Here is a 25,131-nt window from a genome sequence, read left to right on the forward strand (position 1 = left end):
TTTTATTCTAAATGTATATTTTTAATTTTTTTAGAACATTTTTTGGAGTAACTATTGAGGAGTGTGGAAAGTAAGGGGTTCATTTTAAATGTTAAATAATGTCTTGTAATGAAAAAAATGTGTGTGGATGTAATTTTACTATTTGGACACAAGATGTCCTTGCGTATAACTTCCCTATGCGTAGTATTACTATGCAAACAGGAAGCAATGCGTGGATGTGTAAATGTCCTTTTTTGTTAATGGCGGCGCCATCTAATAGATGGTGGTGGTGATTCACATGGTAACTTAGATCAATGAATGGGAGCTGTTTTTCTGGCTAGCGATTGGTGATGGTAATGATCACTGGAACGTGCTGGGTGGGGGGGAGCGTGCGGGAAGGGACGTAGTAGGTGCAAGGAGATATGGGATTTTGCAGGGACAAAGTTACTTGTCCCGGGAGAGATGGAAGTGGTTAAACCCCAATTCCAAGATTTTAAAAAAGCAGTTTATTAGAGTGAAGTAATTGGTTACCTCTTTTGTGTTCTTAATACTGTCTGTTCCGATGTGGAAGAAGTTTACTCCCTTTAGCTCTGCAAGAAGGACATAAAACAGCAACAGAGTCTTTCTGGACAAACAGAATGAGTTGAAATCCCAGTTATTAAAAAAAACAACAACATTTCTTTCTCATAGGAGTTCCTATATTAACCACCCTGGCGTTCTATTGAGATCGCCAGGGCGGCTGTGGGAGGGTTTTTTTTAAATTAAAAAAAAACTATTTCATGCAGCCAACTGAAAGTTGGCTGCATGAAAGCCCACTAGAGGGCGCTCCTGAAGCATAATTCCGATAATTAACAAGGAAGGCTGCAATGAGCAGCCTTCCTTGTTTGGCTTTCCTCATCGCCAAGTCGACGAGCGGATTGACGTCAGCCGACGTCCTGACGTCAGCCGCCTCCGATCCAGCCCTTAGCGCTGGCCGGAACTATTTGTTCCGGCTGCGCAGAGCTCGGGCGGCTGGGGGGACCCTCTTTCGCCGCTGCACGCGGCGGATCGCCGCTCTGCGGCGGCGATCAGGTAGCACACGCGGCTGGCAAAGTGCCGGCTGCGTGTGCTGCTTTTTATTTGGAGAGAATCGGCCCAGCAGGGCCTGAGCGGCACCCTCTGGCGGTAATGGACGAACTGAGCTCGTCCATACCGCTAAGGTGGTTAAGGTAATGATACTTTTTATTAGGCTAGTTCTCAGTCATCATCAACCTCTTGTTGTGGCAAGTGATTGATGGGTGTTCGTGACCAGTTCACAAGTGGTATTTTGCTAATATGATAATAAGTGCTAGTCAACTGCATCCTAACCATGTGCAACTGCATTCACAAGTAGTTCTTCAGCTTTAGCTTGGTCTTTCTAGACAGGACTGTTGCAGCAGTTCAGCATACATCATTCAATCGACCAAGTGCTGTACCACTGTTGAAACAACTAACAGTTTAAAATCCAACTGTCAAGTGTATGGGAGCCATGCATTTAAACTCCACCAAACTGTCAGTGTGGACCAAGGTGGATGGGAACACAAACACTAACATTCAAAAAAGTTGCTAACCTGTTTCTATACATTTCAAAAATATTTTTTTTCCCTGGATATGAAGTTTAATGCTAAAAATGCACTTGTTTAGCTGCCATAACTGAGGTTAAAGACCAGATTTAGTACCTGTGACAAACAAGATATGCCCCAGCAAGCAGTACCTTTAATTGGAGATTGTAGCAGCTGGAAAAGTGTCAGGTGGGCTTTAGTAAAAGCAGAAAGTGGTGACTGGATGTTCATGCTCATGTATGGACGACAAACTAATGATGATCGATTTAATGGAAACCTATTGTGTCTTATGCTGTTCTGTAAGTTTCTGCTTCAAATTTGTTGCTTAACTTTTCTAGTGGCACCTGGGCTGAACATGGCTGGGACTGTTAGCACCTGTTTCCTCAAACTGGTGATACGAGGGGTTGCCCGTCCTTGCTCTCTCTCTTAGAAGACAGTAGAGTGCCATTGTTATAAAATGGGCACTTTAATCCCTAAACATGTCCCTGTAAATGCTGGAGCACTCTAGAAATAACCAAATAATAGGGGCTAATAGGATATACGTGGAATCATAGCTCCAGACTTTAAAGTTTGCCTTGCACTAGAAATAGATGTTTTTTCACTCTGAATGCACATATGCACACTGAATCCTTATATACATATTATCTCATCAGTTCAGCTCCTCCGACGATTTGATGGTTTGAAAAGCTAATCAGTTTTTGTGGACACCCTGTGTTTACACATACCGTAGCTAGGCTTTGTTTACACCAAGATAGTATTTCAGAATCTGGTGATTAAAAACCATACAATATCTGACAGCTAACTATTTCAGATGACTGGCTGAGATGATTCACAGTGCTTCAGACTGACAATGCTGTGAATTATCCCTTTTCTGGATGCAGTTCTGACAGGCAGCTCCCATGTAGGCAAAAAACAGTCAACAACAATTTTGTAGAACAGTAAAGACATGCAGTGGCAAGCACATCTGGTGTTTCAAGATGCAAATAATGTTGTGGATTTGAAGCATGCGTGGTTTTTTTTAGAGCCCACTGCCGATGGACTCAACAAGGGATCCAAAATCGAGATTTTCCTCCATAGCCTTCCTATGTTGCAGAACTTACAGAAGCTGCAGCTGATGTTATTGGATGCCAAAACAGGAACATCAAGGTCCAACATACCAAGAGGGCACATGATTGTCAAGCAATGGGTGGATTGTGCCCAATAATGCACTGACAATAGGAAGCAAATATAAGCATAAGTTGGTAACAGTGGAACTAATATATACTGCATATATATATATATATATATATATATATATATTTATTTATTTAGCTTTTATCCACAAAAAGCAGTAAGACTGGAAAAGGACAAAGGTCGCCAAATTTTACCTGTTGTATAATTTAATAAAGTTAAGTTGTTGATGAAAAGGAAAATGAAATTAGGATTAAGATTCTAGATTAAAGTAAACTTTTTTTCTTAAGCCACCATACAATGCAGCCTTCAAGATTAACAGCAAATATCCTTCATATCATTCAAAGCACCTGACTTCTCAAGACACTGAAAGTCAGAGTTCCTGCCTACTTGCTCCAACGCAAGCCACTTAATTGGCTAGAGAAGCTCAATGCATTGCATTGAAGAGTATGGTGGGAGGCTGAAGGCTGCTATGACATGCTTGATAATCAAGAAATCCCAAGACATAATAGGGGAAACAAGGTATAGTCAGGTTCCTGTAAGTACCTGCTGTCATTTTTATTTTTTTTGTGGGTCCCTTGGCTCATATACATATACACATAAACAATAAAAAAAATAATGACTCGGAAAAGGGGCTTTGAATGATTGGCTATGTAAACACAATGTGCTCCTAGGAGGTAAATGTGTCTTCTTCTATTTGTACAGTGGTTTAACTCCAGTAGATATACAACAGCCCTCTACTTTCCGGTGACAGACACTTACACTGACTTCAGTTGCTGTGATTTAATGATGGAGACGAGTTTCCTTAGTAAACCAAATTTAGAGTACTGGAATGCTTATCTTATATCCAAACCGTGAACATAAAAGGCATTTTATACCAGCAATTGTTCATTTAATGAGCAATTGCAGAGTACAGGATGGCTAAGGGATTGAGCTACACGCACCATTATTGCAAGAAGTATTTCGAAATACCAGAAATAGGACGTAAGCTCTGATCAGGGAGAGTGTGAGCACAATTACCTTCTTTTCAAATCCTTCTGTGACACTGCGGGAGGAAAAAGGACTTTGAAACTTGAAAGGAAAGAGCTTGCTTTCAACCTCAAAAGCTAGGAGGAAAGGGCTCTGAAATTTGCTCAGTATTCCCAATTCACCATTAGCCTGTTTCTTCCTTTAGCCTCAAGGCATTCTCCGCTTTTTGAAAAGATGTTAAGAAATTCAGTCACAATAGAGAGCCTAGTTTTGAACATGTTTCACTCGGTCCATTGAGGTCTGGTCTTCAGCCTTTGTGTGGGGTGAATTGAGCTGAGCAGCTCTCTGGCTGGGGAGAGGTGAATGAGCAGTCTCTGTGTAGTCGCAAATTTGGCAAAGAATAGATTCCCCTTCCCAGATATGATAATCTGCATTCCTGTGCAGCCCCTCTGCTGCCATAATGCATGCACAACTGGAGTTAAGTTAATGCCTGTTCCCTGCTTTACAGCAACTCTTGTCAAGTTTGCCTTCTACTTGAAGTTGTTGTTGACCTCCTGCAAAAATCTTGTTGTTGACTTTCCTTAAGACATGATACAATAAAACAGGGCTGGACAAATCCCAGGAAATAGGTAACCGATACGCCTTAAAAATTGTACCTGGAACTTTAGTATTGTATCTGGCATTACGTTTTTAAGTTTATCCCATGAATCTTGCTCTTAGACATTTCTTATTGGCTCCTATATTGGAAAGAATGGCTCCTGAAATGCAGGTTATTTTGGCCATTTCCTAGTGGAGAATACAACAATTATCTACGTGGAGTTTCCAAAAGTAATTTGTTTTCAGTTTCTCAAGCCACTTATGATAGTGTAACACTGTTTAGATTTAATTACAGTAAAACCTTGGATTGAGAGCACTTGGCAAGACAAGCACATTTTTTTGGTGAAAATTTGACTTGATATACAAGCAAAAAACATATTCGTGGATCATGTCATCACAACTGAGCCGATGCTTCTTCTCCCTTTGACGATGCGGGATTCTATTTATTCTGAGTGTAGGGAATGTATAAAGTCATATATCCGTTAGATCCTCAATAGTAGGCAAAAGCAACTGTAACTGAATAAGTTCCTTGTTAAAGCCAGTCACACAAAAAAGAAAAAAAAGGTTGGGGTGAGCCAACAGATAGCAATGATTATATTATCCCTAGCGAAAGTCTTGTTTCCATTTTTATTTTGTACAGTTCAGTACTTTCTATTAAGTATTTTTCTTTAACTGTTTTTGCATTGTGGAACAAATGACCTGAATTTCCATTAATCCTTATAAGGAAATTTACTTTGCTATAAGAATGCTTCGGATTACAAGCATGTTTCTGGAACAAATTATGCTCACAAACCAAGGTTCCACTGTATTCTTTCGACCAATAACCAAAACTAGGTAGGGTATGCCCAATAGCATCCCCCCAAAATTGCCATGGATACTAACATACTTGTTGAATTGTGCACAGTACCTAAAATATTTGTACTATATATTATTACATTATTATACATCTATACAGTGCTGCAATTTTCCTAAGTGCTTTCCAGTACATTGTCGCGCCTACCTGTCCTTCAGCGGTGCTCACAATATAATCCCTACTATAGTCGTGGTCTAATGTCCCTTCCATATATACTAAAGTCAATTTTGGAAGAATCAGTTAACTTATCATAATTTTTTTTAGGGTGTAGGAGGAAAATAGAGTACCTAGAGGAAACCCACATATACATGATATACATGGAGTTGAACTCCTATTTTCATAAGCACCAGAGATAAAGTAGGCTCTGCTGCACACATGCATCTAAAAAGGGTGCCTCGAAAGAAAGGACGCCAGATGTAGCTGATAAACATAATTTCGATTATAAAAGGGCACCCGTTTGTAGCCAGTGAGTGTGATTCAGTTTAAAAAGGCAGTTGATGAAGCCGATGTTAGAATAAAACCCTAACTTTAACCCCCTAGCTCCTAATCTTAACCACCCATAACTGGTGCTTAACCTTAAAGAGAACCTGAACTGAAAATAAAAAGTCAAAATAACCATACACACTTACCTCCTGTGTAGTCTATTTCTCAATTCCTTTCTCCTCTCCTGCATCCCATTTGTCCACTGTGATCAATGGAATTCCCTGTCCGCCATTTTAAAAATGGCCATTACCCCCTAACAGCTTCCTGTTCAGCACACTGTTAAACTGTAATATCGCCCACTTGAGCCATAGGGAAACATGGACATTATCTTGCACATTCAGTTGTAACTGACAGTAGCTGATATATGACTGACAGCAACTGGTTTATTTCAATTCTGACAAAAATTTGAAGAGAAAACTTTAAAGAGAAACCTTGACCAAGAATTTAACTTCATCCCAATCAGTAGCTGATACCCCCTTTTACATGAGAAATATATTCCTTTTCACAAATGGATTATCAGGGGGCTCTGTATGGCTGATATTGTAGTGAAACCCCTCCCACAAGAAACTCTGAGGACCATGGTACTCCTGGCAGTTTCCTGTCTGTGAACATTGTTGCATTGTGGGAAATAGCTGTTTACAGCTGTTTCCAACTGCCAACACAGCAAGCAGCAGCTACATCACCTGCCAGCAGTAAAAATGTCACCATATGATAAATGTCAGAATGTAAATCAGGGATTTAAAATATTTTACAATGGGCAAACACTGACTAAATCATTTATACATAATTATTGTAAAAATAAAGCACTTTTTAATTACATTATTTTCACTGGAGTTCCTCTTTAACACATTTGTCGTGATTGCTGTGGCTGCATTTTATGTCAAAGATATAAATCATATTCACAATGATCTTTGTAGGTGCACTATTAAAAAGATATAACCGGAAAAGTTATAAGCGGTATTTGACTTGATCAAAATAACCGTTATTTTGTGTCAAAATGTAAAAATATAGCCATTATTATATTAAGTGCAAGCATAATTGAAACCAGGTCCTTTATTTTAACCACAAACATTTCCATGATATAGGTGATATAAATATGATATAGCAGTTATAAAATAACCGTGGCAAATAACATTGAAGTCTATTGAAGGCAGCGTCCTTTTTACACAGATGGTTCTGGCGCCCTATTCAACTGATAACCTGCTGCACAAAACTGAACCAAGAAAATTGTAGCTGCACTCAACTTGAAAATTGATGTGCATGTACAGCCATAGCTGTACATCATCACATGGATTTTTGTACATTATTTCTGATACCTTACCGTTGTGGTTTTACCTGCAAAGATACAGCCATGCCACACGTCTGGCAGAAAATAATGCAGAGTTTACCAATTATTTCAGCTATGTAGAATTGCAGTGCTTTAAAGAGACACTGAAGCAAAAAAAAATGATGATATTATGATTTGTATGTGTAGTACAGCTAAGAAATAAAACATTAAGATCAGATACATCAGTCTAATTGTTTCCAGTAAAGGAAGAGGTAAGAAACTCCAGTTGTTATCTCTATGCAAAAAAGCCATAAGCTCTACGACTTTGAAAGTCGTGGAGAGGGCTGTTTTCTGACTTTTATTATCTCAACTGTAAGTGAACTGTTTACTTTTTCTCTGCCAGAGGAGAGGTCATTAGTTCACAGACTGCTCTGAAAGAATCATTTTGAATGCAGAGTGTTGTGTAATCTGCACATATTATAGAATGATGCAATGTTAGAAAAAACACTGTATACCTGAAAATAAAAATATGAGAATATTTTCTTTGCTGCTAATCTTCGAGTAATTATTCATAGTACACAACCAATTCACTATATCATATTTTTTTTTTCGCTTCAGTGTCTCTTTAATGCTCTATATGACTTAGATACTCAAAGTTGGCTGAGAAATAAAATGGAAGAGAAGTTTCAAAACATTGATATAGCATTTAAAAAAAATTAAACAAGAGTGACATTTCACTTTCAAGGTAAAATGTATCATATGTTTCATAACTATTTCATTCCTAGTTTGTGGTTTGCAAACTCCGTGTAGCATTGAAGAATAACTGTACAAAATCCCACTAGTTTGGGCATTGAATAAGTATGTGTGGAGTTTAACTTTTTAAAAAAAAAATGTAATTGTATTTGAAAACTTCCAGCTTTAAAAGTTTATATAAAAAATCTTATTTTCTAGTCAGTTTCTGAGTAGGTCTCCAGAAATGTCCTTAATTTGTCTGAATTATGAAGCTTAAGTGGCATCCATGGAGACAATTCAGACAGTTTGAGAAGTAATAGAATTGATGGGTTATGATTGAGAGAAGGAATGGGGAGTTAAAGGACACCTGAAGTTTAATTTAACTATCGTATATCCTATGTAAAGTTCATAAGCTGTCAAGTAAAGCAAAGCAAGTGTGAGAAAATGTGAAGCATTTCCCATTCTGCAGATATTCTAACATGGCCTGGACATATTTGCTGGTACCCCAAGAAAAGTTCATAAGCAGTTGGGCTACACTGATTTTTCAAGCTGTTCTTTTTATTCTTCTCACTGTTGTCTGTAAATATTATTTTGAAATATTATCAAGAATTCAGGAAAAAATTGTAATGTCCAGTGTAAGCAAGCTCAGGCTAAGTTGCACATCATGAATCCTCTAACATGATAATTGGACACAGCTCAAAGCAACCCAAAATGGTTAAGAACTAAACAATGGATTAATCTGAAGTGACCTTCTATAACTTTACTTTCCATCTATGGAAAGGGTTGAACTATTCAGTCTGGAGAAGGCACCCCTCAAACCTGTTATAGCTGGAGCTGTTTTCTCAAGAGGAGTGGTCAGAAGTTCAGGTGCAGAAGTCTCATTGAGAACTACAGGAACATCTTCTTGGTAGTGATTAGTGGAGTTACATCTAAAAATGGTAAGGCAAAATATCACAATGGAGGGTCCCATTAGAAATTTTCTTGAATTGGAACTCTAAAATGAAGTATGATTTTTGACAAATGTGAAATAAAAAGTGATGGGGACCATTTGTTTTGTCAGTAATGAGTTCTTCTAAAGAAAGTTGTGGGCTTTTCTTGTCAGATGGACCAAGCAACAACCAAAATTTTACCTCAACAAAATCTACCATCATGATCCTCGCACTTCAGTGGGAGACAACACTCTCCTCTGGTTGTAGTGGGAGACCTTGACCTCCAATAGGTATGAGCCGACAACAAAGTATGATGAAATGAGTGAACAGAAAAAAAGGGGGAGGAGTAAATAGTAGCTGATCCACAGTTCAGCACTCTGGTCCACTGGGCAAATGTGGAGCTTTGCCCACATGATGATTAGAAAAACAGTTTTGAAGTGCATTAAAAAAAGGATCACCCAGTTACATGTAACTACGACTGTTAGCAACCACATTGGCTCTCTATCTTGCAGTGTTTCCCAGCAAAGGCATCTTCTGTAAGGTGAGTGGTTTCTTCAACCTGAAATACAAGGCTGAGTTGGGTCAGAAAAATAAAACCAGTGGGCTTGATGAGGCCCATTGGACATTGTTTTAAGGATACCTGCTGTAGGTATCCTTAATACGACTGACAGCCTAGCCCTAGACTTTACCGTGGGTCATTGCTGGAGTAAGTACAATGTCTAACATCATTTGTTTTCTCTTCCTTTACTTAATTTTAACCACTTGCCGACCGCACACTCATAACGTGCGTCGGCAAAGTGGCAGCTGCAGGACCAGCGACGCAGTACTGCGTCGCCAGCTGCAGCCTAATTAATCAGGAAGCAGCCGCTCGTACGAGCGGCTGCTTCCTGTCAAATCACGGCGGGGGGCTCCGTGAATAGCCTGCGGGCCGCCGATGGCGGCTCGCAGGCTAGATGTAAACACAAGCGGAAATAATCCGCTTTGTTTACATTTGTACGGCGCTGCTGCGCAGCAGCGCCGTAAGGCAGATCGGCGATCCCCGGCCAATCAGCGGCCGGGGATCGCCGCCATGTGACAGGAGACAGCCTGTCACTGGCTGCACAGGACGGATAGCGTCCTGTGCAGCCCGGCTTACCAAAGGGGGCCAGGTAGGAGAGGGAGGGGGAGCATTTCGCCGCGGAGGGGGGCTTTGAGGTGCCCCCCCCGCCAGCCACTCGCAGGCAGCAGAGATCAGACCCCCCCAGCACATCATCCCCATAGGGGGGAAAAAAGGGGGGCAATCTGATCTCCCTGCCTGCACCCTGATCTGTGCTGGGGGCTGCAGAGCCCACCCAGCACAGATCAATCAAACTAGCGCTGGTCCTTAAGGGGGGGTAAAGGGTGGGTCCTCAAGTGGTTAAGGTATATGTACTTATATTCTGATGTCCAATAGTAGATTCACTTCCACACAGTTGTATTTCTGATTGAAAGGCCCAAATGCAATTAACTTTTTCTCCTGAGTTTTCTCTTTGGTGATATTTTCAAACTTGTCAATAAAATTGCTTTTAAACCACCAGCAAGCAAGAAAATACTCAAAATAGTTTTTATAGTACTTTTCTACATACTTTTTGGTACTTTGCAAAGGGCAGGAAAGTTATTTTAAATAGGAGATGAAAACGTATCTCCTAGGAAACTCAGGAGAAAAAGTTAATTGCATATGGGCCTTAAAGGGGCACCACGGCGAAAAATTGTAAAATTTAAAATATGTGCAAACATAGACAAATAAGAAGTACGGTTTTTCCAGAGTAAAATGATCCATGAATTACTTTTCTCCTATGTTGCTGTCACATACAGTAGGCAGTAGAAATCTGACATAAGTGACAAGTTTTGGACTAGTCCATCTCTTCATAGGGGATTCTCAGCAAGGCTTTTATTCTTAATAAGATATTCCCTAAACAGGATTTATACAAAGATGCTGGCCGGCCTTCCCTGCTCCCTACACAGTTTTTTGGCAGTTGGACAGAGCAACTGCCATTCACTAAGTGTTTTTGAAAATAAATCTATAGGCCCATACACACCCGTCGTTCGCAAAAATCCGCCTTGTGTATGGGACTTATCTCTGAGAATCACCTATAAAGAGATGGACTAGTCCAAAACCTATTACTTCAGTCAGATTTCTACTGCCTACTGTAAGTGACAGCAACATAGGAGAAAAGTAATTTATGGCTCATTTTACTCTGGAAAAAAATGTACTTCTTATTTGTGTATGTTTGTACATATTTTAAATGTTATAGTTTTTCGCTGTAGTGCCCCTTTAAGTGTTTTGTGTTTGACTATAAAAATTTCAGTTTTGAAATTAATTTATTTTTCAATTTCTCCAAAAGCTTTTCTAACTAACTTAGTAAGTGTTGACTGACATGCAAGTGAACAGTGTTGAGAGAAATACAAACACTGGAGGATTATTTGCCTTTTTTAGTTTGCAAACATTTTCTTTTATTTTGTATTTATTTTAAGAGCACGTGCATCTGCACATGTGTGTTAGAATGTCAGTGATATGAGGAAAGAAAAACATCCCTTAGTGAACATCATTCTTACACTGTGAAGCATTCATCTGGGAAGAACATTTTAGCAGATCGGATGTTGCTTTTACCTTTAAAGCTGTCTGCTGAAAAACCTCGTCAAGCAGTAACAGTTGTCTTGTGTTTGGCTGTCGAAATCCTTTGGCACATACTGCTGGAGAAGTGGGCTGCTTGCTTACATTTTTGCAATAGACTCCCACTTGTTGCCATGGTGGACAGTATGTTTCTGTCAATAATTTGGCTTGGAGCAGCCTGTCTACACATCCTCTTAAAAACCTTTTTGAACAATTCTGTTCAGCAGAACAAGATTAGGCAGCTCTCTTCTTTGGCCAGCTGAAGTGGTTGCTGCACTTACAGCAGGCGGAATTATTGCTGGAGAAGTTTATTCTCACTGCTAGCATAGAGAGAGGGAAAAAAAAAGTCTTGCAAATCCCTTAGCTATTTGTATTCTGGAGTGCGTGCACTGTCAAGTTTATATCTGCCTCTTTCAAAAGAAACTCTGTGATGCAGGGCATGAGGTAAACTCTTAACATAATGTTTGCCTGATTGAACTCCATGTCATTCTGAGAAAGTCTAAGAACAGGAAGGCAAAGCAGATGCTTCTCACTGCTATTGAGTAGATATCAACATGACATAAAATTAATCTTTTATGAGCAGAAATACAGAAGAGTTATGAATTTAGTTCTGATGCCTACTTTCTCTGTCTGTAATTATTGAGGGTTTTAATTGGTGTTTTTATGCAATTTATTGTGGATAATTACCATGCTAACCTTAACCTTGTTAAATATGACTTAAACATGTATCTGTGTTTCAATTCATGACAACATTTTTGCACAATAGTGGAAGAAGAGAAGCAAATAGTCTTATATATGTCTCATGTATTAAAATGATTAATAATGCAGAAATGAAAATATGTTATATGCTGTCACTGGGGAGGGGTCATTTTTTCCACTGCATTGCATTTTCACTGTAAAATAAAAACTCTCTCTCTCCCTCTCTGTCTCTCTTTATCTAATCTATCTTATCTATCTACTATTCTTTCTATAGTGCAGAAACATTTTCTGCACTACTTTACAGAGTATGTTTACCAATTGATGTCACTAACTGTCCGTCTGAGGAGGTTAGTCTAATGTCCCTACCATGGTCTACACTAGATTTTGGGGAAAGTCTATTGGCTTACTATATTTTTTTTGGGATGAGGTGACAAACTGGAGTACCTGGAGGAAAATGCCCGCAAACATATAAACTGAACAGTTTAGAACAGCATATGTCTCCATGCTTGTATGTAGTTTTAGTCTCCTGGGTCCTCCCGTTGTCATGGATCATTTAATATCAGCTTTTTTTCTTCCCCCTCTGAAGATGTGCAGGCCCTTCACAAATAGCACAGGGGTTTCTTCATCTAGACAAGCACTAACACTTTTTTCTTTACTTTTTATAATTCAAATAGAAAAGTACACCATGGCGTATAGTGAGAAGTTTTCTGATGTATAGACTTAGTATACTTTTTTACACTGCCTGCATTGTGCTGCACTTTGCAATGCGATTCTGATCACATGCAATTTTCAAAATGCAAGCAGACAGTGTTAAAATTGCAAGTTGTATTTAAATTAACGCGTTGCGATTGTGCTACGATTTTTTGCAATAGAAAACGTTGTGCATTTTGCCTTTGATTCCTGCTGCCCGAATGAAATTGCAAAATGCAGTTGCCAAAAAATCGCATAGCAAAATCACAAACGAAAGAGCCCTCAGGATGCAAGCATGGATTTGCAGGAAGAGAAACTGTATTCACTTGTGTCTAAGATAAGTGAGGGTTGACTTACCCAGGTTTCCGCCTCTTGCTGCGGCGCTCCACACAACGCTCCATCCTCCTAATACTTGTTGTTTGTCAGCTGACCACTTTTCTCTTTTTGCTCACTATTATTTAGTATAGATAACATTTTTAACCAAGATGATTCCATTTAGTTTAGAGATATTTTACACCTAGATATTTTATATTTTGTTTTGCAGTTTAAACTAATAGTTTATTATCAGTGGTAAACCGTTGGGGGAGAGTAATCAGACAAAAACCTCATCATTGTCAGAGACAAGTAATGTTGAGTGTCTGGTGTACACAAGTGAATAATCTGCATATTACAATTCTTGTCTTAAATTGATGCATTGTGGGTGTTACTTCTCACTCATGTGGAGGTGAAAATATGATATTTTACAAATGTGTAAAATATATTTCTTAAATTGTTAATTCACATAATGCCATCTGACGGTGACTTAGAGAGAGATATTCTAATTAGTCCATCTGCCATAAGAACTTAGGAAGGCCATCCATGTAATGATGTTCATGAATGAGTGGTCTAATTTATTTATTTACATGTACCTAAATAAGATGTAGATGCAACTTTTTTTTTTTTTTTTTTTGTAATACTAAGTCCTATTTATTGAAAAAAAAATAGATATACTACAGAACAAGCATACAGCCTATAGAATCGGAGGTCAGAGTCTGTGATTGGTAAACGTGCTCTGGGTCAGGAAATAAAAAGCCAGAGGATCAGAAAAAGAACTAGACACATCGAATTTCCAAAACCGAGTTGCTCCATTTATTTCCCTTTCATTGGAAATCACATCACTCTATTGCTTTGGATTTAATTTAAATTTCCTTGCAAGGACAACTAAAGAAGGCTGCTGATTTCATATAAATATCTATACATTTTATGTTGATTTTACCAAATTTGTGCAATGTTTATTTATGTAGTGGATTCATTATTCTTTTTAATTAATGAGTGCATGTCTACTAATAAACCCATTATTCCTACAAGAGACGAACAACTCACTTTACTAGGACATTGTGGCCTGGAGGCTAGCAACACCTCTGTATAGCCTCAGCAACTCACCACTGCCTCAGAGATCAGGTACCAATCCCCCATGAACAACAGTCCTCGTATGGGTTTATGAGGCTTTAGGCTAGGTTCACAGTGGGCATTGGGTTTCCTGTAACAGCAGGAGCGCAACAAAGGATTGGGAAAACAGAATATATAGTTAAGCGTACAGTCAATGAAAATTATGCTTCACCACAACTGTTAACATGCACGTTTTGTGATAGCGCTCTTCTATTGAGAAAGCTTCTTCAGAGGCAAATAAAGAACGTTATTTGCCTCTGAAGAAGCTTTCTCAGCGAAACAGCTGTCAGGCATCCCCTCACCCCCACTGTGCATCCCGCTGTCTGTATCACCGTGGATTAAAGGTACCATATTTTTGCTACTACAGTGCCTCCATTCTCTTCTTCCTACTCTTTTGAAGTTGGCCTTGGCTTTTTTGCCTACCTTTGTCACTGTCACTATCTGTCTGCCCATTCTGTGGTCAATTTACTTTTTGGAGTTTTATTCAGGAAGGTGGCAACAGTCCTATATAGCTTAACTTCTTAAAGGAGCACTAAAAGTTAAAATGAATGTTTATACAAGCATACAAAATGTACTTTTATTCCAGAAGTGAAATGATCTATAAATGTATTTTTCCTACATTGCTGTCACTTACAATAGTTAAAATCTGACAAGCTTTTGACTAGTCTATTTCCTCCTGGGTGGTTCTCAGGGTTTTCTTTATTTTTAAATGCATTTACTGAATGACGGCTGCTCAGTCAAACTACCAAAATAACATGTGAGCAAGTAGGGAGGCCGGCATCTTTCTGGAGATGCTATAGTTTTACTATATGTTACTGCTAAAATGATAATGATGTTTTCAACTGCAAGAAAATCAAGCTACTTGGAGATGTGCTATATCGCTTGCCTTTAACATACTTGTCTATAATTTTTGTTTTGATCTCTTCAGACAGCTCTTTGAATTACTTTCTCCAGTCCATGTTCAGTGTGAGAAATAATGATAATACTGCTATTTCAGTCCATTGAATTAGACTGAATGACTGATTTGAATGACTAGTTGACTAGCAATGACTAGCAACTAGTTGCCTAGCAATGAATAACTTGCGTATAGCATAAAGCACTTTTTCAAACAGCTGTTAAAGTACCAAGAAATTTGTCCACATCTGTATTCAGCTATATTTAAATAATTAATACTGTATATTCTGGCGTATGAGACGACCCACCAACTTTTCCAGTTCAAATATAGAGTTTGGGATATACTCGCCGTATGAGACTACCCCTCTTCCAACGCACACCAAATAAAAATAAAAATAAAAAATCTTAAATTGTTGCTATGTATGAACAGATACTGGTGCTGTACTGTATGTAGTACCCAGTATACAATAGTATATAGGCGATTGACTGGTCGGATTAGTTAACTCTCTCTCTCCCTAAGTGGATTGGTCAGCTCTCCTTGTCTACCTGTTTATCAGAGCGGTATGGAAGAATAGATCGCGCTGTGCCCATAAAACACGCCTCTTTCAGTCTTCTGGCCCACCCTTGTATCCTATTTACTTTCTTCTCTGCCTCTCAGATATTGCACATGTGCGCCTGTGCCGCTTCACTACAGTCCTCAGCAGCGAGATTTGAGAGGCGGTAACAAGATAGGGCCCAGCATCAATGACACCCGGCGTATAAGATGACCCCTGACTTTTCAGAAGATTTTCAAAAATAGTCTTTTACACCAGCATTTACAGTATTTAGATAATCATAAAAGACAACAAAGCAATTTAATGTATTCTTTTATATATTTTGAAAGGTAAATTGCAAATGAAAAAAGAAATAGATGCATTGCATGACTTTAAACATTTGCAGTATTAGGCCTCTTGCACACTACATGCGATTCCGATTTTTTTATACGATCCTATTTTTTATTCCGATTAAAAAAGTACTGCATGCTGCTATGTTTTTTTAATCGTAATCAAAAATCGAATCGTACAAAAAATTGGAATCGCATGTAATGTGCAAGAGGCCTCAAAGCGTATTTCTTCTCTACCCATATACTAAGGTAAACTTTATTAGAGCGTACTATTTTATATATATATATATATATATATATATATATATATATATATATATATATATATATATATATATATAAAATTGCTTTCATCATTACTGTAAGGCCAATTTGAGCTGCATCAAGTTAAAGACATTTTGAAAAGCTTTCTAGGCCAACTATTTCATCATAATGGGTAAGATTAGTCCAAATGAAGCTGTTCTGCTTATAAGAAACCTGGAATTAATTTCCATGATTTCAGCCACCATTAAGAGATGCTGTTTGTGAAGTCATGAATGATAAAACAAAGCAGGACGGCATTACAACTTTCAATCAAGGCTTTCGAAAATAATTAATCACAGTTTACTGAGTCATAGCTTTACCAAAAACTACATGGCATCTTGTTTGTGCAAACATGTTTGTCATTAAAGTGTCTGAATCTCACTGATTGTGTTATCTACTTCCTTAAAATGAATCTGAGCTCTGCAAACATTTTCCATTCCTTCTTGTTCTTTCCTCCATAGCATCAATTCATTTCTACTAGATACATTTATGCTGTTTGCAATATGTGGGGGAGGGGAGCAACACATTGCATTTGACAAGCTTTTTGGACGTGAAGAAATTAAGAAATACATCCAAATCTGTAATCTCCAGGAAGAGTAAATATGACACTTGGTGATTTGGTAGCCACTCATAAAAAGTTGACATTTGTTTGATCTCTCTAGTCAAATATTTACTTATCTATGTCCCTGAAACGGGGTGGGGTAGGTAGAGAGAAAAGGACGGGAGCAGAACCGGGAGCCCAATCTAGTGTAGTATTGTGAGTAATGATTGAACTTTCCTAAAATAAATCTTATGGTTGTTATACTCACAAGGTTGGGTTGCAGGCTAGGCAACCACTTATTGCGCGTGCGGGGAAGTACCATCCCCGCTCAGCCCTGATTGCCGGTGGTCGCAGCTCCTTCAAAAAGTCCACTTTCCAAAGTGGTGACCCCAAGCTTGGGGTGAATCATCAGCGGGATAGGGGAGGAGGCGCCCGTGGTGTGTATGTGATTAGTATGTCTTTTTACGGAGCACAGTTAAAATAGTAATAGATGGTCCTACCTTAAAAAAGTAGTTCGTGCAATAGGTTATAAAAAATAAATACTTTAAAAGTATTTATTTAAATAAATAAAGTATTTATTTTTTATAACCTATTGGATGAACTACTTTTTTAAGGTAGGACCATCTATTACTATTTGTGCTCCGTAATAAGACATACTAATCACATACACACCACGGGCGCCTCCTCCCCTATCTCTGTCCCTGATCACTGTCCCAACCTGTACATTTGCAGTTTGTAGGACCACTATAGTGAAAATTGTACATTTTAAAGTACATGTAAACACATACAGATAAGCAGTACATTTCTTCCACAGTAAAATCAGCCATAAATTACCTTTCTCCTATCTTGCTGTCACTTTCAGTAGGTAGTAGAAATCTGACAGAACCAACAGGTTTTGGACTAGCTCATCTCCTCATGGGGATTCTCAGGGTTTTCTGTATTTTCAAAAGCACTAAGTGAATGGCAGTTGCTCCGTCCAACTGCTAAAAAAGTGTACAGTGAGCAGAGAGGCTGGCCAGCATCTTTGTATAAATCCTTTTCATGGAGTGTCTTTATAAAGAATAAAGAACATGTTGAGGATTCCCCATGAAGAGATGGGCTAGACCAAAACTTGTCGGTTCTGTCAGATTTCTACTACCTACTGTAAGCAACATAGGAGAGAAGTAATTTATGGCTCATTTTAATCTAGAAGAAAAGTACTTCTTATTTGTATGTGTTTACATCTATTTTCAATTTTATAAATTTCGCAATAGTGGTCCATTAACCACTTCACCTCCAAGGGTTTTTCCCCTTAAAAAAACCAGAGCAGTTTTCACCTGTCAGCGCTCCTTCCATTCATTCGCCTATAACTTTATTACTACTTATCACAACAAAACAATCTATATCTTGTTGTTTTTTTTTCAACACAAATTAGGCTTACTTTGGGGGGTACTTTTTGCTAAGAATTATTTTATTCTAACTGCATTTTAACAGGAAAAATAAGAAAAAAAAATTAAAACCCATACAATTTATTTGTCCATTTGTCCCAGTTATTGCAAGGTTTAACGATTTTCCTGAGTATAATGTATAGCGCCAATATGTTATTTGATAATAAAGGTGCATTTTTTCAGTTTTGCCATTAGGCTGTCTTCTCCTTGGATGTGTGTGTGTGTGCGCGCGACATTCCCTGGAAAAACATGATCTCAAAGGGGTGGGGGAGGTGTTGAAGTTACATCCGACATAATGTCTGCAGTGCGATACATACAGTGAAGCATACATTTCATAGAAAGTATGCGTCACTGCAACTGTTAATGCAGGCTTTATGCGGCACTGCGCTGCAAACTTTTTTCAATATTAATTGTTCACCATCCAAATTGTCACAAATGCACAAATCATGCTTCAAGTTTAATGGGAATCTTGATTTTTCCTTTACACTTGAGTTTTTAGTTAAGCTAGCATAGTGATGCTTCCACTGCCTGTCAGCTGCTCTCTTGGATCTGCCAGAAGCTTGCAAGTAGCTGAAAGCATTTGGCACAGGCAGTGGGACAGCTCCTGTCCTCTGTATGTATCTCTGAGTGGGCTGCAGCTGCCAGATAGATGTTACTGACACTCATGGTTACAGATGCTGCCATTTGGTTGCATAACATAGCAACCTCAACAGGCTCACAGAGGCTAAGCCACATTTAGGCTTGCTCCACACTATGCAATTTTCTTTTCAGATCCTATTTCCAATGGAGAAATGATCAGATCTGAGAAAAAATGCAGCCTTCTGGTTGCCAGTGGTCTCCCAATCTCAAAATCGATCTGTTTCTCAATGGGAAGCAGATGAGAAATGCTGGAAAATGTTGATCGTAATATTGGTTACTGTTCTGTGTTATGTTCTTTCAATGTATTGTCGATTGCTATCCAGTTGGAAAAAGGATTGGAAATTTGATCAGAATTTGGAAAAATTGCATCACTCGTGCACACTAGGTTTCTTTTATATCGGATCGATCGCAAATCTAAATATCGAATTGATCACTAGCTCAAATAGGATCTGATGTGAAGCCTATGTACCAGGCTTAAGTGCACAATCCAGGTATTTATGTGTCAGAGGTATCACCCTGGCTATTTGATGTTTTTGCAGAGCTCTAAAATGACAGGTTTCTATGTAATGGTGGCCTTGGAAAAATCTTTGTAAATAAAATCAAACATCAATGGGGGTTCATAGGTGTCATTATTGCACACAGAAGGGAAATATTTTCTGTGGTATTAAAAACATACAAAACTCCTTTAACTTGTGAAGCAAGAAATCTATTACATCTACAGGAACTAAAGATTTTGTTTTGGGTGCCAAAGGATCAAGCTGGTAGTGAGTGTAGGCACCAAAAGGGTTCATGTGGTCCAGCTTTTTCATCTGGAATATGTAATGATCTTGCATATGAGTGGATAAACACTGAGGATAACCAAGTTTAAAAAAAAACAAAAAATAACTTTTCTGAATGCTTGCTCCTGGATCTCTATTGCCTTCCATAGGCATAAACTTGTTCATCTATGGAAAAAATGGCTTAGCTGCAAAATGGAGGTTAAACATCGAAAAAGCATGAAAACATGTGTGACTTAAAGAGAACCCGAGGTGGCTTTGTATAACGTTAGTGGGGCACAGAGGCTGGTTGGGCACACTAACACCAGCCTCTGTTGCCCCATGGTGTGTGTCAAAGACCCCCCTGCTCGCCGCTATACTCCCCGCAGTGCTGGCGACACGCAGAGCGTCGCCAGCACAATGTTTACCCTAGCGCTGTCTGTCAGCGCCGCTCCCCCGCCTCCTCCGCATCATCGCTACCCGCCCTCGTCCCTTCCCTCCAATCAGCGTGAGGGAAGGGACGAGGGCGGGTAGCGGCGATGCGGAGGAGGCGGCGGAGCGGCGCTGACAGACAGCGCTAGGGTAAACATTGTGCTGGCGACACGCTGCGTGTCGCCAGCATTGCGGGGGTATAGCGGCGAGCAGGGGGGTCTTTGACACACACCATGGGGCAACAGAGGCTGGTGTTAGTGTGCCCAACCAGCCTCTGTGCCCCACTAACGTTATACAAAGCCACCTCGGGTTCTCTTTAAGACCAAAAACTGTGATTTGTAGGTGAGAGTTTAGAGAATGTTCTATGTGCAATTGTATTTCCAAGTTATGATTGAAAGCTCCTGTGCTTTTGCATCAGCTTTAATAAACCAGTCTCTATGTATTTGCAATAAAATAGTTTCACGTTAGTCAACATGGACATTGATGCCTGTGTACTTTAAGGTGATTTTTTTAATTATTATTTTCAGAGGATGAAAGACAGACGTATCACAGAGAAAGAAGGAATGCAATTAGCATGCAGACACAAGGAGGACAAGGCCTTGGTAAAATCAGTGAAGAGCCATCTACATCTAGTGAGGAAAGGGCTTCATTGATAAAGAAAGAAATTCATGGATCTATAACTCACCTGCCTGAACATTCACTCCCGTTTCGGGGGGCTGTTTTTGCAATGGATCCACGGAATGGCTACATTGATCCGCATTACCGTGAGTTATCATAGTCCTTCTTTATTTGCTAAATTCTGTTTCTTCTAACGTTCTCAGCACTATTTAATTTTGTTTTGTATTTAAAGAAGATCTTGATTTCACAGTGAATTAGCACTGCAAACAGATACGTCAGAACAATGAGACCTAAACAAATAATACATATTATTATGCAATTAATCCACCTTCATATTTTTCCATAACTTTCACGAGTGCATTGAACAATTAATATCACTGACTGCGCCTAAAGGTGCATAGACACATCCAATTTTGATTAATGTTATTAATCCAGTTAATGATTGGACAATTTTACCCCTTCCATGTAGAGAGATGAGAGCTTTCCTTCACAATCTGTTTTCTGGTTTTCAAAATCTGAAGGCCCTTATACTACATGGAGGTGGTAAAATTGGCCCAATGATTGGCCAATAAAAATTGGATGTGTGTATGCAGCTACAATCTAATGCCCTTATCCTAATTATAGTCTCATTTCCCTAACATAACCCTGGGCTTATTTAAAAGAAAGCCAGTTAAATTACTAGCATTGTTTTAGGATGTGCAAGGAAACCAAAGTTCCAAGAGAAAACTCATGCAAACATAGAAAACTGTAGTTAATGCATTTAGCAACCTGACCAATGTGTTAATCTCTGATTGTAGCTCTGTGCTGTGCTCTCCATATAGAGATGTTTCTTGCATTGTAAGTCCTTTTGTGTTTTCAGGGTAAGGGCTCGTTTTCACTTGTGCCGCACGAGTCAGCGAGACGCACGGCGGCACTTCCGAGTGTGCGGGATCGCAGGCGAATCCCAGAAGCTGTGCCATGCACGGCAATGGGACTCGCAGCCTCCCGCGCAAAATCTGCGGGCAGTTTGATCTGTGACAATTATCCTGAATAATCATATAACACATTTCCCAATTGTATAAAACATTACCAAATAATGTAACTATGCAAGGATGTAAATGAAGCAGCTGGCATGTAGATCTGTTTTTGTTCATAGATATCTTGTAGAATAATGTGGAGTTTAGTCTTTTTTATTTGTTTGTTCAGTTTTAAAGGAGAACTGTAACCTTAAAAAAAAATGAGTTCAACTTACCAGAGGCTTCTATCCACCACCCTACCCCCCCACCCCTCGCGCAGACGTTCTAGTACTCTATGATTGTACTATGCCTGCATAGGGATCTCCAGGTGATGTCAGCGGGGCAGTGAGGATCCGTGCAGCCAGGCACGGTTGTTTGCACCATTAAAGTTGCAACAAAAAAAGATAGCGAGCCACGGTGGGGACCAGAGCATCGTCTGTGGGGGTCCGGTAGAAGCCCCAAGTAAGTAAAACTGTTTTTTTTTGTTTTTTTTTAGGTTACGGTACTCCTTTAAAGACTCTTAAGTAAAACATACAAGATTGTATTTTGATATTTACCTGAAGTTCCATTTTCAATATATTACTATGTTTTACAAGGGAATTTAAACATTTTACATGTGTGAAAGTTTTAAAGTACTGGTAATCTATATAGATGAGGTGAAGACACCAACGTTTAATTGGAATCATAACTAAAACAACCAGCTACCTAGAAAATAAGTTCATCTTTAGATGTCAAAGTTTTCCCCTTTGCTGTTTAACCCTTTTTGGTCCCTAGTTCTTGAGAAAGACCCCCAGCCTTCCCTCCAACCAGCAAAATGGGATCAGCGTGCCATGCCTTCATTTTCTTCACTAGAGTTTAAGACTTTCGTGGAAAGTTCATTGGCAAGACAACTGATTAACAGAAAGAGCTGATTAGTGCTTAGGTTCGCCTAGATGAAAACTGGCAAGGATAAAAAGCTGGTGTTGTTCCTTCATTAGTTGCTTTGTGGCATAAAACAAGAAATTCTCACTCACTGGGGAACACATCAAAGTGCTTCGCAACTTGAATAGTTTCCTCTAGCTAGTGTTTATGTTACAATAATGAGATAACACTTTTTTTTCTAGAAATCTTTTTCTAAAATGTTGCTTATGCGCTGTGAACTTTTATATTCTTTTGACTTTTGTTGAATCTGAGTCACATACCAGGAGCAAGCATGCAGCCAGCACAATATGATTGAAATCAGACCTGATCCCCATATTCATTCTGGGTCAGAAAGTATTCAAGCAGAGGGTTTAGGAAGATATTTTGAATAGTTACTTTCGATTCCTCTTCAGATTTCTTCAAGGTGAAATCTGTGCTATGCTAAGATGCTAAGAGTACTGTAGCCTCATAAATGATGAAATGGGCATAATGCAACTCTAAACTTCCAGTGTTTGCTAACCACTTGACCAGAGTACTGATTGCATAGACTTAGCCTCCCTTATAATTGTGTATGGAAGCAAGTGCTAGTGCATTTTCACTGTATTACTGTAAATGAATTGCACAAAATTGCAAAAGCAAGGAGATAATTCATTGTTGGTTGCTGTTAGGAAATATTTGTTCATAATCAGTCATACAATGCCTATAAACAGTCTATCATCACTATAAACTGTAACAAAAATGGTTAATAGAAACCAGCTCCATTTATGCAAAGTTAGCCCTAAAGTGCACCTATAGGGAGAGGTGTAGGAATGCTGCCACAGCATTTTTTGACCTGTTTTGGCCACTTTCTGATATGCTAGGTTCTTTGTTATACCAATGTTACTCTTGTTACCTTATACTGTATTTTCTAAACCTTTCAGATGGAAGAAGTGTACAGACCAGGTGTTCTGGCATTTCTTAGATTTTTTGAACTGTTCCAAGTCAAGGACAACCAATATAATTAGACAGTGTGCATTACATACAACCAAGCAAATACCATTTTCTGCAGCTGGTCTACAAATGGCAGCTTCCATGTCACTCCCACAAAAAATGAACTTTAAATATAGAAATGCTGTTTATTTTTCTGTAGTGGGATATCATTATTCAGTAAAACATAATAATTGTCATGTGAGAACTTCTTGTTTGACATGCAGATTTATAAGAAATGATATTTAGTGACGTAATGGTTAAACATTCCACAGGATCTAAAGTTTACTGTTTGTCTTAATGTGTGAAAATATCCAGAATGGGATATAGTTGCAGGCTGTAGGTGTTAGCTGGGTTCATTTAAAGCTGGTGAGATCACTTTGAGTGCTTCTCATTAACCTATAAAACTCTACACCAGGCATGCACATTCCACAGTGTTTTTAGAGAGCCATGGGGGTTTATACAAGCAAATGATCTCATTTCAGAGCTCTGCAGCTGAATGTGCAAAGAAAACACTGGTGATGACAAATGCCACTTTGACCCCTCTACCCCAGCTAAAAGTGTCACCTTTTAAATGTGTCACAGGTGCCAAGGATGCCATTTGGCAAGTTGCAGACTCTGCAGAGCACTTTCTCAGTATCCCCAAAGGGTCAGGCTTCTGTGACCAATGTAGTTGTTGCTAAATGCAGCCAACAAAACACCAACACCTGGATTGTACTGCACCTGGTAGTATCAATACAGAGCGTGGCATGTTTTTTGTCTGCTTCACTGACACTATAAAATATTATTAACACTGTGGAGACCTGATGAAAAATGGCTTGGTAGACACACTTGCTGCAATAAATCAATTCATTGTTTTATTTATTTTTCTCAAAGGACTCTTTTTTAAGGCTAGTACACACGTCCAACATAGTGCACGACCAACTTCTTGACATGACCGAACACACGTCTAACCGTTTACACAACTTGTACTTTCCGCACACCAACGAACTAAACAATCAACTCATTTGCATACTGCATGCAAGCGAAACGACGGACTGAACGATATGGCCGCATTCCAAACAAGTGCACATCACTCCAACTGCACTATATCAGCCCAACAGTCATTTGAGTTGATCAGCCGGATGGATCAGGCAAACCTTATTTTATCAGTCACTCGTCAAGTCGTTTTTCATGCATACACACGCCTGATTGTCATCCAAAGGACAAAAATCAAATGGGCAAATTTTTTGGACGTGTGTGTACGATCCTTTAGACTGTGTCACAATGCCAAATGAATGTCTCCAAATCCTACTATTTAGGGTTAGATTGGTCAAGTATCTAATGTCTATGCAGAGATCTCCTAATTCCTTCTTTCAAGGAGCATTGAGGAGAAGAGCTATGCATGGATGTTCAGTTACTGTCTACAGAAATAACTATTAGTAATCGTTCTGAGTAGCAGCTGAGAACAGTCAAAGTCTAGATTTGCTGTCTGTCTGTTGAGCAATCTGTTCTGTTCCAGGGAGAGGGGAGGGAGGAGGACAGTTGGGATGTCTCATGGGTGGGACTACAAAATAAGGGCAAAATTAGTCTAAAGTATGATCCAATGCACCAGACTTGAAAGGGGGAAGGAGGGGCATAACTCAAGTAATTTTCGAGTAATTTCTACATATCTTTCAATTTTTACAAATCTTTTCTTCTTGGCTGCAAAGATTTTACTAGCATGCAACCAACTTTCCTACCATAGACAGTAGTTTTGCCACCATTACTGGCTTATTTCAGTGTTTAAAA

General features: G+C 39.0%; 1 protein-coding gene across 2 annotated transcripts in view; it reads left to right on the forward strand.

Moving 5' to 3' along the window:
• Positions 1 to 25,131, forward strand: part of GLI3 (GLI family zinc finger 3) — a 425,689-nt gene that overhangs the window by 104,694 nt on the left and 295,864 nt on the right. Inside the window, exon 3 of one of the 2 annotated variants that reach the window (XM_068236373.1) lies at positions 20,410 to 20,646. In XM_068236373.1, coding sequence (XP_068092474.1) covers positions 20,410 to 20,646 — 237 coding nt within the window. Of the gene's footprint in view, positions 1 to 20,409; positions 20,647 to 25,131 lie in introns of those variants that run through there. The other variant, XM_068236372.1, reaches the window with a different exon arrangement.

This window comes from Hyperolius riggenbachi, chromosome 5 (genome assembly GCF_040937935.1).
Source record: "Hyperolius riggenbachi isolate aHypRig1 chromosome 5, aHypRig1.pri, whole genome shotgun sequence".
In the NCBI taxonomy this organism is placed as follows: domain Eukaryota; kingdom Metazoa; phylum Chordata; class Amphibia; order Anura; family Hyperoliidae; genus Hyperolius; species Hyperolius riggenbachi.